This window comes from Microchirus variegatus, assembly GCF_963457635.1.
Source record: "Microchirus variegatus genome assembly, chromosome: 18".
NCBI classification, from domain to species: Eukaryota; Metazoa; Chordata; class Actinopteri; order Pleuronectiformes; family Soleidae; genus Microchirus; species Microchirus variegatus.
The window spans coordinates 5,150,162-5,169,955 of NC_139819.1; the positions used below are offsets into that span (position 1 = coordinate 5,150,162).

At 43.8% G+C, this 19,794-nt stretch overlaps 2 protein-coding genes across 2 annotated transcripts; both read left to right on the top strand.

Moving 5' to 3' along the window:
• Positions 1-1,350: 1,350 nt before the first annotated feature.
• tent2 (terminal nucleotidyltransferase 2) lies at positions 1,351-7,467 on the top strand (the record flags this gene model as incomplete). The annotated part of the gene is made up of 14 exons (XM_083905121.1): positions 1,351-1,502; positions 2,611-2,718; positions 2,819-3,053; positions 3,141-3,255; positions 3,333-3,421; positions 3,519-3,576; positions 3,837-3,903; positions 3,982-4,058; positions 4,418-4,546; positions 4,635-4,678; positions 5,024-5,160; positions 5,997-6,088; positions 6,319-6,398; positions 6,481-7,467. The coding sequence occupies 14 exons, from the start codon at positions 1,351-1,353 to the stop codon at positions 6,565-6,567; spliced, it is 1,470 nt and encodes a 489-aa protein (XP_083761247.1). The 3' UTR covers positions 6,568-7,467.
• An 810-nt stretch (positions 7,468-8,277) lies between these two features.
• cmya5 (cardiomyopathy associated 5) lies at positions 8,278-19,671 on the top strand. The gene is made up of 14 exons (XM_083904742.1): positions 8,278-8,524; positions 9,146-9,788; positions 9,918-12,893; positions 15,823-15,918; positions 16,006-16,224; positions 16,328-16,350; positions 16,846-16,970; positions 17,076-17,210; positions 17,460-17,606; positions 17,696-17,837; positions 18,241-18,374; positions 18,463-18,580; positions 19,014-19,193; positions 19,269-19,671. The coding sequence occupies exons 1-14, from the start codon at positions 8,421-8,423 to the stop codon at positions 19,519-19,521; spliced, it is 5,295 nt and encodes a 1,764-aa protein (XP_083760868.1). The 5' UTR covers positions 8,278-8,420; the 3' UTR covers positions 19,522-19,671.
• The last annotated feature ends 123 nt before the right edge of the window (positions 19,672-19,794 follow it).

Sequence of the window (19,794 nt, forward strand, 5' to 3'; positions counted from 1 at the left end):
GATTTGGGGATAATATATATAACAATTCTGAACCTTATTGTTGTAAGAATCTATTAAAGGAAAGTATCTAATATATAATATGGTTCCGTTTAATGGATTAAGACCGTTTAAGACCAAAAACAACAACAATCTGTTCAGAGGACACAGGAATTGAAGATATGAGCTGAATGTCTCTTGATAATGTTGCATCTTTATTTGCAGCCTACTGTTGCATCACACAGCCTACACCACAGAACTCACAAAGCTACCATGGTAACATAGAAACTGTCAGGAAATTTAAAAAAAAAAAAGTGTGGACAAGAGCGAAAAAACATGAAATATAACTCGTCTGTTTCATTTATAACAAAGAAAAGGTCTGTTCGACAGTTTAGGCTCTCAGCTGAACAGTCACGATAGACTCGTGTGACAAATCCTGAAGCTGCCGTGGCGATTTTACTGCTAAAAGTCCTTATCAGATTTACAGCTGTAAGATATCATTCAAATTAATCTCATTTGGGTATCCACAACATTGCCTCAAACAAAGAGTGTGTGCACACAATCACGAGTGTTCCACAATATCCAAAAGATAACGGCTTCGTGCAGCGATTCGCAAAGTGTGAGGGGCCGTGACGGTACTGCAGGTGGGCCATTAAACATAAATAAATATGTATTTACTTTTAAAGCTTTGTAATTAACTTTTAAATTGCTGTAAAATATGTATGACAGGGGTTAAGAAATTATTCTAAGGACTAAAACAAAGCAGTGGTGTTTAACTTATGTTTTATTTTCTAGTCTACTATATCCAGTCTACTATATCCAATTGTGTTTGGCTAAATCACTGTTGTGACTTTTTTGGGTAGATTATCCCTTTAATAAACGCGCAGCTACGGCGCCTTTAAGAAAAGTCCATTACGTCACGGCGTCCAGGCGGAAGCGCGCACGCAGCAGGAAGTTGTTAGCTTACTGGCAGCGGCTTCAGTTTTGTTTACATGTGACATGAAATTTGGTAAGTGACAGAGTGTGGGTTAATTTTGTGTGCGAACAGCGTTTAGCGACACTTTTCCACAGATATAATCCTCACATACAAACCCAACAGAACATCCCACGTCATACCGAGAGTTAGAAATAGGTTTGAAAAGGTTGCTAAGTTAACACGAGCTTACTTTGCTAATTAGCTACACAACCTGTTTCACGCGCAGCTGTTGCTGTTTTTTCCTCGACAAAACTTTTCGTGGTCACTCGCTGTTTGTGGAAAAACGGGAGCTTGTGTGAGTCTGACCTTTCATTGTTCCCGTGCTGTTTAGTTGCTAATGCCGTACTTTTGTTTTCATTTAGCGGAGTTGATGACGTATCTCCGCGAGGACCCCCAGCATGTTTCACCGGAATGCTACTCCGAGAGACCGGACACCGTACACGCAGGGCTCGTACACGCAGGGCTCGCACACGCAGGGCCCGTACACGCCCTCCGCCCCGGTGGTCCGGTTTTACCCTCACAACTACCAGAACATGGCTGCTGTCAGCAGGTGAGCCTGACCAAGACACTGCAGCACCATCAGCACCATCAGCAGCAGCTTCACTAACCTCACTTTTATTTATTCTCTCAGTCTATAGCGATTTTTGCGTCCTACTATAAAGAAAAACAAGGAAGAAAAATGATAAATGGGATCAATATTTGATTGTGATCATCACACATCAGTCTGCTTATGTGTTGACAAAATAACCTTAATAATTTACCAATCAATTGATGTTTGTTTTATAGCACTTAACAATATCTGCCACATTAAAGGGAAGAAAGAGTAAAAGCACCCCATAAATTAGTAGGAGTAAAATACACAATAAAACAGTAAGGAAAAACCAACTAATGTGCAGACAGCAAGCATAGTGAAAAGAGTTATGGGTATGCATGCATGGGATGATGGTCTCTGTAGTTCTCACTTCCCTCCACTCTCACTCAACTGCAGCAGAAACTAAGATGTTATTCTTTAATATTGTTATGGACCCAAATCCGGTTTTGTTTTTGCAGTATCCTAACATTTGACATTGATAATGCAGTTACATCCCTAAAAGACACTGATAGCACCCATCTGGCCTAATCGCCAGTGGCAGTTGCCATAGAAACCAAGGTCATGGAACAGACCCAAGGTGGCTGTGCAGGGGTTATACAGCCACAACAGTCGTGTCTCGTCTCAGTGTCTCAAGGTGAAATTGTTTCACAATAGTTCTTCGGCGAAATGGTAGATAGCGTGATTTAGTCAAAGTTAACTGTTAGCAATCTGCACACCACAGTCCAGGCTTCATTACAGACTGCTGCTTTAGAATACACAAATAAAAAATCCCATCCCTCGTAGCTTTGAACTAGGAAACAAGGTAGAAAAAAAATCAAGTTTGCTCATTTAGACACTATTAAGCATGTTATGTAGTAAGACATTTGTCCTTTGAAAATTTCCCATCAAAGGACCAGAGAAAGCCGCTGTTGTCTGTGGTGTGTTTGTCAGTTTGTAGATGCAATTTCTGTTTAAATTAAAATCTCTGTATAACCTTTCTAAGCCTCGGTTTGACAAAGATTCGTCACATAATCGTTTTTCTTTACTCTTTAATCCTGTGGCGTAACATGAACTTGTGTTTTCGCAGCTTCAAGGCTCCCATTCGAGACAGATTATCGCAATATGAATGGCAGCCTCCACCATTGCCCCCACCATTACCCCCTCCTAACGCAGTAACTATGATCAACAGACGCAAGTATGTCGTTCTCTAAATCGTTCCCTGTTGAGTCATTTTTCCTTTGTTTCATTAAACACACCACACGTTGCTTTTTTTTTATGTGTCACCATTCTCTCAGGAGACAGAATGAGGAATACAGTCCTCATGTTGTGAAACGGCAACGTCTTTCCCCACCCCGGCCAAGAACACCCCCGCCGTTGCCTCGGTATCGCGATGAAGTTGTTGCCCGGCCCTCGAGACCGACCTTTGACGGTTTCGACCGCCCTCGGCCCACCATACGCTCCCATCCTCTTCCAGAGGCGGTAACTGTCCCGCAGAGACCCGACTTCTTGATGAACTACGCTAAGGACAAGGTACTGTGTTTAGTTGGTCCCACTCTGCTGCTAACACACAGTACAACACGTCTGATTGTATTTGTGTTCATGTGTTTGTGCTCTCAGCTGAGCGCTCAGATGTTGGAGCTGTTTGAGGCTTGTCAGCAGCAGATTTCTGACTTGACCAAGAAGGAATCATGCAGAACACGACTGCTGCAAGACATACGATGCATCTTCACAGGTGTTTACGACGATTAACAGCCGCTCTCTGCTCCGATTGTCTTTCTGTGGCTCCGACTAAATATTTGTGTCCTACAGCGGCTCGGCTGTACTTGACCGGGTCCTCTATGAATGGACTTGGCTGCCGGAGCAGTGACGCCGATCTGTGTCTGGTCGTCCAGTCAAAAGTAAGTATCTGTGTATGTGTGTGTGTTTGTTGTACATAATCGGATAAAACAGATGCCCACTTCACTTTGAACATCTACACTTTTTTGGTTGTTTCAGAAAAGAGCTGATACCATTCATACACTCTCTGCCCTCCAAAGGTTGTTTAATAAACTCTGTGAGTAATGAAACAATGTTACCAATACAATATGTATTTTTTTTGGTCTATTTTCTTGTTTTGAACTTGCTAAACACAGTTTTTCTTATAACCATTTATCTGTTTTCCTTTTTATTAGTCCTACTAATAGCTGTGTTCATGCTTTCCAAAACCTCCACTAGGTGGAGCTTTTCACCCAGCTTTAAAAGAGTTATTCATGTCTACGGGGAAATTAAACTGCAACTCATTTTAATCTCAAAAATGCTTGTTTTGATTTATAGCCTACATAGACAGGGCTCAGCTGATCAGAGCCAAAGTGCCCATCCTCAAGTTCAGAGAGAAAAACAGGTGAGAGTCAAAAAGATTTGAAGCTTTTGATTTCAACATCAGATAAAACTTCTTCTACTATGCCTCTCTGTTCTCTAGTGATCTGGAGTTTGATCTGAATATCAACAACACAGTGGGAATCAGAAACACGTTCCTCCTGAGGAGTTACGCTTATGGTAGGTCACAATAACGCTTCACTAAATTTTGTGCACAATCACTTGATTGGATGAATTTTTTTGTTTTACAATAGCCCACAATGGACAAACTAATTTCTATCATCGAATCATTTGAGTTTTTATAAACGCTTAAGGCTACACGTGTTCTTCTAACACACTTTGAAGGGAAGAGTGAGGTGAACGATATTCAGCTGCAACATGCAAACTCGCCAGTAAACGCTGCTAAATTTAAAGTGTACCTTTTAATTCCAGCGACTCTGGATTCTGGTTATCACTTCAGCGAAGTCCGCTCTTGAGAGAAAGGCAAAAGGAGTCTTGTTTTGAGCTGTCGGGTGTTTTGTGTTTTCGCTTTCTCTCAGCCGATCTCAGGATACGACCCCTGATACTCGTCATCAAGAAGTGGGCACGACACATGCTGATCAACGATGCCAGCAGAGGAACGCTGAGCAGCTACACGCTGGTGCTGATGGTCCTGCACTACCTGCAAAGTCAGCACAAACACACAAACAAATATTTGTCATTTTCTTTTTATGCTACTTTTTTGGGAGTGATTTTCACGTGTCGTTTTCATTTCAGCTCTTAAAGCACCTGTGATCCCGTCTCTGCAGAGGGACCACCCAGTAAGTGTGTTCACATGTAAATTTCATCTCCAGAGGACGCCAATTTTATGCTCTGTCAGCTTGGATATTTTTAAGTTAATGGCTGATAACTCGCTGTGCGCTAAACCTGAAACTGCCTGTACTAACAAGCTGAAAGGGAAGGAAAGCAGTCGGACAGCCTTCATTCAATAAATCAATTCCCCGCACTGGGACAATTAGAGAGATGTTGAGTCATTGAATGTTGATGGAAACTGTTTTATAATGTTTAACAAATAACATTATAAATATGTTATAAAAAAAACATGCTTCTAAAAACAAATTTAACCTCCACCATCACAGTTAAAGTTCTCTTGTGTGTTTTTACAGGAGTGTTTTAATCCCTTCATGGAGATCGACATGGTTCCAGACGGACCCAAACACATCCCGCCCTACATCTCCAAAAACCAGTCCTCTCTGGGAGAACTCCTCCTGGGTTTTCTGAAATACTACGCCCGAGACTTCAGGTACCTCCCGCGGACATCGCATTACTGAGTGTCGCGTTTCAATGGCGCTTTCGCGGCCTGCTCGTTTTCATTCTCCCTTGGCTCAGCGTCTCCTGCCTCCCTGGTTCCCCTTTCCTCTCCTCCTCCTCCTCCTCCTCCCATTCCTCTCTCCTGCATCCTCTTCTCTGGTCTCATGTTTCTCGGGGTGAGAGGCAGGAGCAGGTGTGACCTTTAGCCTTAGACCGCACTAACATGACATGCCATGATCACTGTGTCTGCAGCATGTTTGTTAATGTGTCACGCCACACTGAAACTAGCCACAGAAATATGCACTGATCCTATGTTGGCTGATTTTGCAGACTTTAAACTCACCTTTTAGTACACTCTTTGTTGCAATTATTTGTAAAATATTTGAACCAACCTGCGTTAGCTTGGACATTGGAAGACACTTGGAATATTTCCAAACGAGGTGCATCTGATGACATTCTGTAAGATAAAACATACACATATATTAATCAGTTATGAAAATAATCGTTGGTTGCAGCCCTCATTGTAGCCATTCAGGTGCAAATAAACTAGAACTAGAATTTTTGCAGTTGGCATAATCACATGAAAATCGTGTTACTTATATATATATATATATATAACTACTGTTTCTTGTGAAGTTTCTAGTATATTGGACTGAACCAAACTCAACACATTCTGAATTAGAATATTATAAGAGAAAGTGTGCATGTTTTTTAGTTGATTCACAACAACCTGCAGAGTTAATGACACATCTCTTGATGCCCTTTCTCTCTGTGATTATTTTTCATGCTAATAAGCGTGAACGTTTTCTTTTTTCCTGTGTCTTACAGGTGGGATCAGCAGGTAATTTCTATTCGAGAGGCCAGAGCTTTCCCCAAGAACAACTCCAAAGAGTGGAGAAACAAATTCATATGTGTGGAAGGTAAACAGTTCAGTGGACATCACGTGCTACTTGTCTGTGTTGATCGTCATTCTTCCAGGAGCTGCACTTGAAGATTTTTGGGTAGATGTTTCTTCACAGAAGCCTCTTGATTTGAGAGGTCAAACATCTTCAAGGAGCCTACAAGTCCAGCTGCTGCTGATTGAGTAACTTTTGCACCACTACAGGAAATGTCCCAGGGTAAAATGGCATGCTTGGTGTTTGTGTTTCAGAGCCATTTGAAAGAAACAACGTCGCCAGAGCAGTCCACGAGCGGGACAAGTTTGAGGCCATCAAAACTCGGTTTGCAGAGGTACATGTCATTTCAGGAAACTCTTTCGATGAATCACGGTGGAGCTTAAGTTATTCATATTCCTGTTTTTCCTTCTGTGCAGGCGTGTCAGATACTGCACAAGTCAAAGGACCTGAACTCCATCATCCCTGTCAGAGCCATCATCAACAAGGAGTCGTCCGGTCGATAAAAGGATTTCTCCGATGAGGAGAACTGACCGTATTCCTCTACCTCAAAACAACCACGTGCCCAGAAGCCAAAAAAAAAAAGACTTGTAGATGTGCTGAAAGACGAGAAGAGGAGCCCCGAGAGTTTAAGGGACTCTGAAATCTGTGTGTCGTGTACTAAGCTGCCTTTCCTTAAATTAAGCCACGTAAAAATTCCAACAAGCAAGAGTGCAAGGTACTGTGAAATCACTGCACTGAAGCAGGATAACAATGATCCGTGTTATCAGGGCTGGTTATAGCTGCTCTCTGTCCCAGTGCACAGTTCACTTTAAAAACAAACCGTGGAGATGATGCATGTCTGAAGCTTCTCCTCTGAGCTCAGCTTTTAGATGCATCCATGTTGTTTGAGCCTGAATGCACATGGTCGTACTGGAAAACGTGTTTTTCTTCCATTTATACAATATAATGAGACAGTATTGGCTGTCTGGTTCATGTGTTACATCAAAGTCTCGTTTCTGTTTTTCCTGGGTCAGCAGTGGAAGTTTGACTAAAACACTTTTCTTTTTCTACCACTGCATTAAATGTAGTTTTTTTGGGGGTTTTCACCTGAGGGTTTAAAATAGTGACTGTTAGTCAAAACACAGTAGTTAGTAGTTGCTGCACTTCCACCTGCATGACTGTTCTGCTGTCTGTGTTTTAGTTTTTATAAACACTGAACCTATCGGGTTAATTTTTGGGTGTCAGTAACGGGAAGAGATTGAATTTGGACAGAAGGAGCAACAATAACTGTAACAATTATTGTTGCTCGACTGGTTCACAAATTAAGTTTCCATTTAGTTCAGTTTAGATCTAATTGTTCACCTGTTTCATTCAAACAAATACTCATGTGTTAATACATGTTATCAGAACTCTGGCTTTCAAGATCAGATTTTTTTTTTCCTCTTTTCTTGGGTTTATATTTTTTCCTCAGCCTTTTTGTACATTTGTACATTATTACTTTTAAATGTTTGTTTAAAAAAATTAAACCTCTAAGCATACATATATTTGTTTCGATTGATGATTTTGAGCTCCACGAGAAGCACGGCTCATGAATCTTTGTTTTACCCCTTGGATCTGATATGATTTTATATTTATTATGGATTCTTTTTTATTTATTATTTATTCGTTCTTTTGTCTCTATTTTGTCCATAGTGTTTATGTTATGTCTTTTACTATCATATGATGCCTTTCCAAATTTATTTGAATGGTCAATTTACAGGCCTTGTAAAGCGTAAAACAAACGCACCTTTTGTCCAGGTGTGTCCTACAGCCTCATCTAACAATTCTTTATACAACAGGCAAGTTTATGAATTCTGCGCTGTGTCAACGCTGCAAGTGGGTGGATGTTTGAGTGGAAGCGTGTGCGCAGACGTGTTCAGTGTTGCAGGGGGCTCGGGTGGGCGTTCTGTTTCAGCACACGATCTATATTTAACTTAGTAAAGGGGGATTTTCATCTTAAAGCCATATTACCCTAAGTAATAGTTGTCAAGACACTTCCAAACACCACCAGTAATACACTGGTCCCAACTCCAATATAACAATCTTTTATAATAAATCTAATATTGTGGAGTTAGATGTGAGTGAGTTTCTTTAGCTATCACTGAAACTTACCCACTCTCTGTCTCCACTCCCCTCTCTTCATTCCCCACTCGGTCTATTTGTGTCCCTCGCTGAGTCAGATGGACAGCTCCCAACTTAGAATGACACAAACAGGCAGAGCAACTCGTCCCAATTCAGAGGGGCTGAAAAAATCAAGGAGACTGTGAAAAAAAACAACAACAGGGAGAAACGTCAACCGGGAGCTACGACGGGGAAATAAGTGGAGGATACAATCGAGATGGAGGAGTGCGAGAGTCTGGACCCAGAGATGACGGATCTGCAGGAGTTTTCGGAGACCATCAGTCAGGACGATGAAGACGAGGTGGAGGAGCTGCGAAACAGGTGCTTTTGCTCGTGTGTCTGGACTGTGTGCAGTAAATAGAGCATGTGAGAAACACATTTACATTGTGCCTTGTTTTATCTTTGACCGATCGATCGTCATTTAACACTTGACATAGTCATCTGCTCTTCAGCTCATACAAGGACCTGTCAGAGTGGCCATTATTCACCAGCCCATATTTTACATCTCATTTATCAAGTTTCAGAGCTTTCCCTACCATGGCATAAATAGTAGAAGACACCGATATGTTGGATGTGTCTAAGATGGCCAGGCCTCTCGTCTCTAATATTACAAGAATGACGCGCTGAGATGTCACCTTGGTGTAAGGGACCGAGCGGCTCACGGCACATTTGAATTTTTCCAGCTCATCACTTACTGGAGATTTACACGTCGAGCAGGCATCTTGAGAAAATATCAGCAGATGTTACTGTGTTTTACCTTCGGTTTCTGCATGTCACTCAGATGCGTTTTAATTTGATTCATTGGTTTGTTCTCCGCTTGCGTTTCCACGAACCGTGCCAAAAGGATCTCCTCTTGCACTCGAGAGCGTCAGGTCATGCCTTTCCTCTTCTAAACAGCCTGCTCTCTTCCTTCTAACTCTGCGCCGTTCCTCTTCCCCTCAGTCTGCGAGAGGTGGTGCAGGACCCGTCCGTGAAGCCCAAACTCCAGTGCCTGATGGTTGATCCATCGTTCTCCATGGTCACGGTGCAGAGTGAGGACAGCGGTATCGTTTGGGAGACGGCCTCCAGCCGCTGCTCCACTCCCTGGGCCTCTGAGACGAGCTCCATCTCTGAAGGCTACAGCATGGAGGGCTCTGGAGCCGCAGGGAAGATCACAATCGTCTTTGATGAGGACAAAGTCATCCGCCGGAGGACAAGGTCTGGACGGAGCAGCAGGTTGGGGGACAGGCTGAGCCGACCGGGCAGCTCAAGGTCTGCTTCAGCTCTGGGGGTGGAGAGACCAGAGATGTTTGAGGTGTCGCTTCCCAATGTCAAACAGGAGAAAACCGAAACGGTGGCAGACTTGGAGGAAATCAGAAACAAAGATCAGCAGTTGTTCAGTTTGATTTCAGAGGGTTACGAGATTCTCAACATCAGAGTGCCCTCCAAACTCCCGACTGTGGACGAGGAGGAGAGCACGGACCTGCAGGACAATTTGTCTTATTTAGACCAGACTCCAAAGATCAGGTCCCGGAACCATCAGGAGTGGACACTGCTACAGGATCATGTCCAGCTGGAAGAGGAGGAAACACCGGACAACCAAGAAGTATGTATCATTTATGATTATCTGTCATTTATAACGCTTTCTAATTCTTGTTTAATTATTTCCCATAAAGTTTAATAGCTCTAATCCTGTGGATTGATTTGCTCATTTTAATATCTCGCTCTCTCTCAGGCCTCAGCAGTCCCAGAGCCAGGATCCACATCCACACAGAGAGAAAGCGCCGGTGACATCGACTACTTTGAGAAGTTTACACTTTTGGATGTTGCAGCTCCTGGAGAACAAACTGAGCTGCAGGAGGAAGAGGCACCACAGCCTCATGTGGAACCTAAAGCAGAGGAGCAAAAGCCTGCTAAGAAGACGACCACAGACGCGCCCCCTGCACCAGAAGAATCGTTTGTCTTTGTAACAGACGAGGAGATCATCGGCGAACACCTCGATCAGGTCTTCTATGGAGGCACTCCTGCTGACGCGCAGCAGCGGAAGGACAACGAGGAGGCGGATGGCGGAGCCAGGATGAGAACGAGACGAGAGAGCCAGAGGTCGACGAAGGAAAGCGGTTCCGTGTTGTTTGGGAGCGAAGAGACCACCCTCACACCTATCTACATCTCCGCTGGACCCCCAAAGATCATCGATCTCATCCTGCTGGAGGAGCCCACCGCCATGTCCTTCATGTACACTGACCTCTACGAGGACGCTGTAGGTCAGAGAGCAAAGAGCGACGAGGAACACTCCGAGGCAGAGAGCGTCACATCGGAGAAGTCTTACAAGAGACGACTGTCGGATTCAGACGAGGCAGACGGGTACCTGGAGAAGTTCACTTTGAAGGACGAAACTCCCGCAGTGGAGGTTCGACCGCAATCAGTGGAGGACAAGAGGGAGGGGAGGATGATGTGGTCGCAGAGTAGGTTTGAAATGACAGGATGTCTAACAAGGACGGAAGGAGTAGAAGAAGACGACAAGGCAAAAGCAGAGAAACCAAAGACCCAGGAGGCCAAAGATGGAGACAGGAGCAACAATATACCATCAGCGTCATTTGAAAAGAAAAGTGGAATAGAAAAATCTGCTTTGGTCAAAGCAGCAGCTTTAACTCAAGAAGAAGAAGAAGAAGTGTTCACTTTGGCTGAACCTTCAGCTGAAATATCTGTGAGTAAGGACACAATAGCAGCAGAGGAAGATCCCACTGTTGAGGTGATCACAGACTTTGATTGTGTGGTACGAGCCATAATGGAGGTCACTAAAAATGCAGCGAATAAAAAAGAGAGTCAAACCCAGGTTCAGATTGATCTCCAGGATTTAACAAGTACTGAGACAACAGCAGAGGAAACTGCCAATGAGGAGTCCGAGGTTACACCCGACAGCTCAGGTGAAGCGACGGAACCCGGGTTGATGAGAGGGGAAGTCAAAACAGATTCAGATAAGACATGTCATGACATCCTTGAATCCCCACAGCGACGGCCAGAAGAGTCAGTAACCGGCAGAGAACTCGACAAAACAAAGCCGATGAGTGAAGCTCAAACGAGCGATGAGTTAGTCGTTCTTGTCCCCAGTGGACAAGCTGTAGAGATGGACATCGGTGTTTGCCAGTTGCCAGAGAAGACCACAGATGATGCAGAGGTTGTTCCTAAACCTGAAACCGAAGACGCAACGGCACCAACGGAAGAGACAAAGACAGAGAGTCCGCGGGAAATACAACCAGAAGCTGCTGTGGATGAACTAATCAGAAATGACATAGACAGGAAGTCCACCCCACCTGTCCCTCTGGAGGAACCAGAAACAGTGGAGAAGAAGACGGAGGGTTTAAAAGAAGATGTGGGTGTCTATCCTCCTCTGAAGAGCTTCACTCCTCAGGAGAGTCAGCTAGAAATACAACCAGAAGTTGCTGCAAAGGTGGATGAACCAATCAGAAATGACTTTGACAGGAAGTACATCCCACCTGCACCTCTGGAGGAACCAGAAACAGAGAAGACAGAGGACTTAAAAGATGTGGGTGTTCTTCCTCCTATGAAGAGCTTCACTCCTCAGGAGAGTCCACTGGAAATACAACCCGAAGTTGCTGTAAAGGTGGATGAACGAATCAGAACTGACCTAGACAGGAAGTACATCCCACCTGCACCACCTGTCCCTCTAGAGGAACCAGACACAAAGGAGAAGAAGACAGATGACTTACAAGAAGGCGTGGGTGTCCTTACTCCTCAGCAGAGTCGGCTGGAAATACAACCAGAAGTTGCTGTAAAGGTGGATGAACCAATCAGAAAGGACTTTGATAGGAAGTACACCCCACCTACACCACCCACATCTCTGGACAAACAAGATACAAAGCAGAAGAAGACAGAGGAGGACTTAAAAGAAGGTGTAGGTGTCGTTTCTCCTCTGAAGAGCTTTACTCCTCAGGAGAGTCTGCTGGAAATACAACCAGAAGTTGCAGTAAAGGTGGATGAACTGATCAGAAATGACTTAGACAGGAAGTACATCCCACCTGCACCTGTGGAGGAACCAGAAACAGAGGAGAGGAAGATGGAGGAGGAAGAAGAAGGCGTGGGGGTCGTTTCTCGTCTGAGGAGCTTTACTCCCCTGGAGGATTTGTCTGGGCTCCACGGAAAGGAAGAACTCTCAGAGGATGCAGGTGTAGGTGAAAAGGTGGAGATGAAGAAGGTGGAAGATGCTTCAGAAGCAGTTGTTATTGCAGAGGACGTAGGTCCAGGTATCGATCTGCACACGGTGGATGTTGGGAAAAAGACAGAGCAACATGAGATGGTCGCAGAGGTTTCGGAAACACCTGTCGAGGAGCTTGGTTACGAGGTGATATCTAAACAGGATGCAGAGGAGACGCCAGAATCAGGATTACAGAGAGACGAAGACGAATCAAAGCCTGAGTCTGGTCAGGAGAGAAGAGAGGGGTTGGACGTGGAGACGGAGATGGAGGAGAAAGCGTTTGATCTGTCCCCAGAAGAAGAAGAGCTCATTGAGGCCGACTATGACATCATAGATGCAGAGGAGGAGAGTCAGGCGCGACTGGCTGCTGAGTTGCAGGGGATGGACTGGTTTTGTCTCACCTGTGGATGTCTGCTGTCAGAGGACGACCGCGGATCTGGGAAGCATCGCGACCACGAGCTGACCACGGTGGACAAAGCCTATGAGGACATCAAGGTAAGAAGAATGTTGTGTATTCTGTCCTCAAAGACACGTTAAAGGTGCCATATGTAAGAATGTTACTACATGCAAATTCAAAATACCGAGGTCTTTTAGGTTTTGTATTCTGACGTAACTGGCAACCCGTGGTTGCTCGGCAGCTGAGACTCTACTGACTGCAATGATTGGTAGAAGGCGGTAGGTGGCGCCACATGCCAAAACATGATTTCAAAACATAAACATGATTTGCAGTCTGCAAAAAACATTTTTAATGCAAATATTTTGTCTGTACTGTTGTTGTTGGTGAGTTCAGTTTGTTATATGAACATTATTCCTGAGTCTCTGTGACATATTAGGAGGATTTTATGGCCAGTTGCTTTAGATTTATTACATAATGCACCTTTAAGGTTAAGCCTCATTCCTCATTAGGGTTAGGGTTGGGTTAGGGTTCCTCATTATATTCTTTGAAACACCACAGTCAAAATATGAGAAGATAAAGGCAGTACAGAGGAGCACATGTTTCTCTCAGACAAGAAAACATGTTTTTCCTGTGCAGTCTTTCCCGTCTGTGGCCTCACAGATTTCACAGCGTCTCCCAGATGTTTGATCGCTTTACCGGGTCACCGCCTCAAAACCTCTCAGCAGCGCGTCCGATGACTTACGGTCTTGTGCACTGTAATCGGATCACCGTCGTCGCATACGCTTTCCGAGCATCGTTACAACACGGGGATTTACTGGAATTAGTTTGGGTCATCGTATAATGAACTGCTCCTAAATTAGTCACCTCAGCTCGGGACTTTTCCATTCATGCTGCCGCCCGCAGGACGAGGCCAAGCGCATTCACTTGTTGTGATGTAATGTTCTGCTTTGATCGGTGGAAAGGTCCCGTGTGTCATAATTGAGATGCGATCCGTTCACACAGTTTTCCGCTGCTGTCTCTCTCTGGGGTCAACACAGGGTCAGCCATCTTCTTTTTAAATGATGTAGAACTTTATTCCCCAAAATCAAATATTTAACTTGCAGGTTTTGGTTGCCTTGTTCTATGGACACCCTTTTTTATAAATGTAACTATATAATAGCAAGTAACGCTGGGCACGTTAACGGTGGTTAACAGCATTTACGGCGTCAACATGTTTACGTGACTCCTGATTGTTAAAATGAGTCTCTAAAGTAACGCTAAACTTTAAAAACAGAGGCACACATACGCAGTTACACAGGTACGCTGGTTATTTGTACCGCTGCTCTTTTCAAACAGACTGCTCCAATTCGACTGTAGGCATGCTAGCCGGCGCTAAAGGAGCTAACGCAGCTAACGGAGCTAACTGGTAAGCTGTGCCCTGGACTCCGGTGCCACGGCACGTAAACATGATGTCACGCACGTCATTTTCTGGTCAGTCGTCATGGAAACGTGTCATGCGTTAACGTTAACGCCATTAACGTGCCCAGCACTAATAGCAAGTCATAATCACGAGATACTTCCTGTTAGATATTCTTATTTTCAAGTGGGCTTCAATAGTATTCTCCTCTTCCTCACATGTATACTTCAGACACTATATTAAGATGGATGTACCACCAGAGGAAGCTTGCGTACCACTGGCGGTACACGTACCACAGTTTGAGAACCATGGGACTAGCATGGACCTGCGTGAGATAACTTTGCCGTGCGTTTGATAAACATTCACAGGAGAATTTTATGCGTCGCGTAAATCAAAGGAGCTCTGGAACAAACTGAGAGAGAAGATCAAATGTCACAGATGATCCAGATGATATTTGAGCCACGTCTGGTGAATGTGAAGTCGAGTGCGCTGTTGTATTCGTGCGAGATGTTCACAGATGGAATGTAAATACGACCAAAAGCTGTGACGCAAGAATTCAGACGCTGCTCGGAACAGAAAATCCATCACGACGACAACTTTAGCAAAACAACCGAGCAAACCTGTGTCCAGCTTCTCACACACACACACAACAGTAGAGATGGAGAATCAGGAAGAGATGAGCTTTATCCTCCCTGATGATTCCCCTGTTCCCATGCAACCTTAACATTCTGTTTAATGCTTTTAAATCTTTTTTAACATGATTTTTGCCTTGTTTATGCATATGCTATGAAATTTGCCAGTTTTCTACTTTTCATATTTTCAAAAATTTTGAATAAAAAAAAATCTGAACCTTAAGTGCAAAAAACGCAAACAATCTCCCTTTCATTAGAACATTAAACCATGCATTTCATTTATTTTGAAGTCCGGGCTTCAAAATAAAAGCATAATTATCTATGCTAAATATATAATATATATATATATAATTTACTATTCAGCGTCATACCCTAGATAATTGTCCCTCTAATCCAGCAGATGGCAGTGTTGTATCATAAATGGCCAATAGAAGCCCAACACTAAAAATACAGGACTAATGTTATTTTTGTTGTTGTTTTTAAAAAGGTAATTTAAAGTGCAAACATATTTTATTATTGTTCAACATCAGTTTATATGGATGGGACATTTTTGTACTTTAAATGCCAAGAAGGTAGTTCTTTTTATAAAATGACATTATACAAAAAAATAATAATGTAAAAAAAAACATGATCATATATTATATTTTTGTGTTTTTATGCAAAAAAGTGTTTTAGGGAGATATAAAAATATCTTCAGATATATTAAAATCTAAATAATGTTGAGCTGAAGCTGTTTTTTTTGTGGGAAAATCAAATTCTGCTTCAGGCCCCATATAGGCTTGAACTGGTCCTGGCTAAAGATTGACTTCAGGAACAAAAGAAATGGAACCTCCATCTAAATCAGATCAATCAGATTTCCTTCAGAAATTCTTCTCGACACCAAACATGAAATGAGTTGACTCATGAGTCGTCAAAGTAAAGAGTTAAGAGAAAGACTAGTGAAGTTGTCATGTCAAACCTTCAGATCTCCATGTGATCATTGATGTGTTTGTGTAACAGGAGAAGCTGAGTGACTGGATCTCAGAGCTTCAGGGAAGATCAGAGAACATTGAGGACTTGGTGTCTGAGCTGGAGTTGGCCTACAACACTGTGGAGGTAAATCCACGCTCCCTGAACTCAGTTTCCGTCTAATATCATCAGGAGCATTTTCAGCATGTCTGTCTCTGCTGGCTGTGCCACCAGGACCAGTTTATGGAGAGCGAGGCCGTGATCCAGGCTCAGAACGAGGAGATGGTGACGCTGGTGATGGAGCAGTACAACAACATGTCCATCAGCATGGAGGAGGAGAAGAAGTCCAAGCTGGAGCGACTGTACGACCAGATCGTCTCCTTCCAGGAGAGCATCGACACCACCAAGACCACTTTAGAGACCACGGCCAGAGAGGCAGAGACTGACGCACGGGTGAGTGTGTGTGTGTGTGTGTGTGTGTGTATCAGTCATTTGTTGATCAGGGTTTGTGTCAACGTTTCTAAAAAAATCCCTTTTCAATCTGTTATTTTACCAGTCACCTGAGGATATTCACACACGGTAATGTGCTTTCAGAGAATGGAGAGTGAGCTGGTGTGATTTTCTAACTTACTAACGTATAACAAGTTTCCACAGTCTGTCACTGCGCACTAATTACTAAATTAATCATCAACTCTTTTCAGTTTTCTGATTTTGCAGCTTCCTAAATTTTCTTGTTGTTGTTTTTTTGCTCCATATAACAAAGAAATCATTAGAACTGAATCATTTTGGTGGACAATACAAGAGGAGGATCTATCTATCTATCTATCTATCTATCTATCTATCTATCTATCTATCTATCTATCTATCTATCTATCTATCTATCTATCTATCTATCTATCTATCTATCTATCTATCTATCTATCTATCTATCTGCATGAATCACTCTCTGAGTTCAAACCTGCCAACTTGTAGATAAGAGTGAGTGAATTGTGGATGATTAAGCTTAAACATTGACTTTTCTGGCCAGAAAATCCATATATAGTACCACAGTAGATGTTGTGGTTGTGTGTTTAGACTCAAAGCAGCTCTGGACTCAGCCATGTCACTGGAGCTGGGTCCCAAGGGACTGCTGGTGTTCGAGGACTACGCCAAGGGCAACGCGTCCGGCTCACACCTCGCACAGCGCAAGGGGATCCCAGGTACTGTAAGGTCTGATAGGAACATACATACACACCTGAGACTGTGCGTGTGACATCCGTTAAAGCTGTTGTGGCACTGATCTTGTGAATCTTGTTGTGCCTCAGTTCCTCAGAGGCCCACGCTGCAGCCTCAGGAACCAGGATCGGCCTCCAGCACCAGCGTCACCGTCTACTGGAACGTCAACGCGGGAGACATCATAGACTGCTTCCAGGTCTACTGCATGGAGGATCCACAAGGAGGTAAAACAACTTCAGGGTGCTTTGAAATGAACATTTTCACTCTCAAAGCTGTAGAGCTTCATTCAAATTAAAGGTGTAGTGCGTAAAATTTGGCATCATGGTTCAAAAAAAAGTCTATTTATCACAGGTGTTTTTATGATTGTACTGTTGTACTAATTATGTTATTATCAAGGATTTGCTGATTTGGATTAGATTTTGCAACAGGATGTTGCATGTTTTGTGTGTTGCTAACACTGTTGCTCTCCACAGCTGTGTCAGAAGAATACCGCGTGACCGTGAAGGAGAGTTACTGCGTCTTAGAGGAGCTCGAACCCGACAAGACGTACAAGGTGTGGGTGATGGCCGTCAACTACACGGGCTGTTCTCTGCCCAGCGAGAGGCTCGCCTTCAGGACTGGTCAGTCCACACACGGAACAACAACAACAACAAAAAGCATCATTTTATTTCCATTATTGTCTACAGTACCTTTGTTTTCCTTGTGGCAGCTCCATCAGTGCCAGTGATCGACACAGAGCGCTGCACCGTCCTGTGGGATTCAGCCACACTGAGGTGGCAGAGGCAGGTCCCTGGACTGACCTTCACCCTGGAGTACTGTCGTCAGTACGAGCTGGAGGGCGAGGGGCTCAGGTGAGTCACAACTGGATCCTCCATCATTAAAGCAAAAAAATAACATTATTCACAAATACAAAAAGCATGAGTGTTAATACTCAAATTGAAGATTCTAACCTGGTCATTCTAAAGAGCTTGCTATATGTGAGTGCGGTACTGTAGAGGGAAGTGAAGTAAAGAACACCAGAAATGTGCTCTGGGGGAATTTAATGGGCATCAATTCCCAAAAGTAGCACTCCAAAGTCTTGTAGAAAGTCTTTTGAAATGTTGAAGCTGTTCATATTAATGCATATAGATCTAAAATGTGATATAATTTAACTTCCTGAAGGTGTAGTATGTAGTCGGTCCATTACTTTTGTTTTGTAGAAACCAGTTTAACACTGTGTGTGTGATGATTATTATTATTATGAAATGCTTCCAGATCCATCTCAGGCATCGAAGGCTGTGAGCAGAAGGTTCTGCTGCAGCCCAACGAGAACTATCTGTTTTACATCAAAGCTGTGAATGAGGCTGGAGCCAGTGAACAGAGCGAGGCCGCGCTCATTTCCACAAAAGGTACAAAAAAAAATCACTTTATCTGTGTGTTTGTTTTTGTTGCTGTTGTTTTATGATCATACCTGCTGCTGCTGGTCCTTGTTTGCAGGAACCAGGTTCCACCTGCTGAAGGATTCAGCTCACCCTGCGTTGGAGCTCTCCGTGGACCACACCACTCTGCACTTTCACCAGGACGCTCATGAAAAGACGTCGGTCGCAGACAAACAGTGAGTTTACCAACGTTTCCATCATGTAAAAACACCAAGAAGAGGAGGTGATGTGCTGTATATATTATATAGAGGATTTCAAATGAAGACAATGCAACAGTACAGTATTTTTTCTATGAAATGTTGAATAATTTTCACCCCTATCCTTGAATTTGAGGAAATTGGTCCTGGAAAGTCCTTAAAAAGTCCTCAAATTTGATGTCAACCAAGGTGTGGGAAGTGGGAAGCTGTATATCACATAACATAACCAGTGTTATTTGGCTTCAGGGCACTATTAAAATATCAGGATGAATAATGTAGTAGCAAAGACAGTAGTGCAGAGGATTGGGCTTCAGGGCCCCCTGAGCCCTTTGGCCCCTTGGTTTCCAGCATCTGCTGCATCAAAGAAACACTTCAGAAACACGTGTAAACCTGTGTTTGTGTGTTTTACGAGGTGTCCGTCTATCCTGGGTGAGCTGCTACCAGCACGAGGACGTCACTACTGGGAGACGATTGTCTCAGGGCGTGCGGCCTACAGACTCGGAGTGACCTACAGCAGTGCAGCCACCAGGGACCGCTCTCTGGGGGGAAACAGCCAGTCGTGGTGTTTGCAGTGTATTCCGACGCCATCAGGGTATGTACACTCCCTCACTACTGTATATGTTTAAAAAGACACTTTCCTGAGTCTAAATCTTTCACCTCTTCACAGTTGCAGCTACCAGTTGCTCCACAACGACGTGCAGACCAGCGTGTTTGCGATCGAGATGCCCGAGCGAGTAGGAACCCTCCTGGATTACCAGCTCGGCCACTTGTCTTTCTTCAACGCCCAAAGCGGTCAGTTGTTAGGTTCCTTCAGCCAGCACTTCACGCAGCCGTGTCACCCTGCTGTGGCCCTGGAAATGCCGGGCAGCCTGGAGGTCTGCATGGTCCAGGAGGTGCCAGAGTTTACCAGGAACAGCTAGCTCTACAGCCTGCCACACACACACACACACACACACACACACACACACACACACACACACACACACACACACACACACACACACACACACACACACACACACATTCTTGTACTTGCTGCATACTGAGGATCAGCATTTCCACTTTATAAATCAACACAATTACAAATATCTACTTCATGAATGACATCTACAAAGAACTACTGGTTGCAGTACCATAAAATGTCTGCAGGTGGAGCCCCAGAGCAAAAAGGGCTGGAAAACTTTTTCGATTTT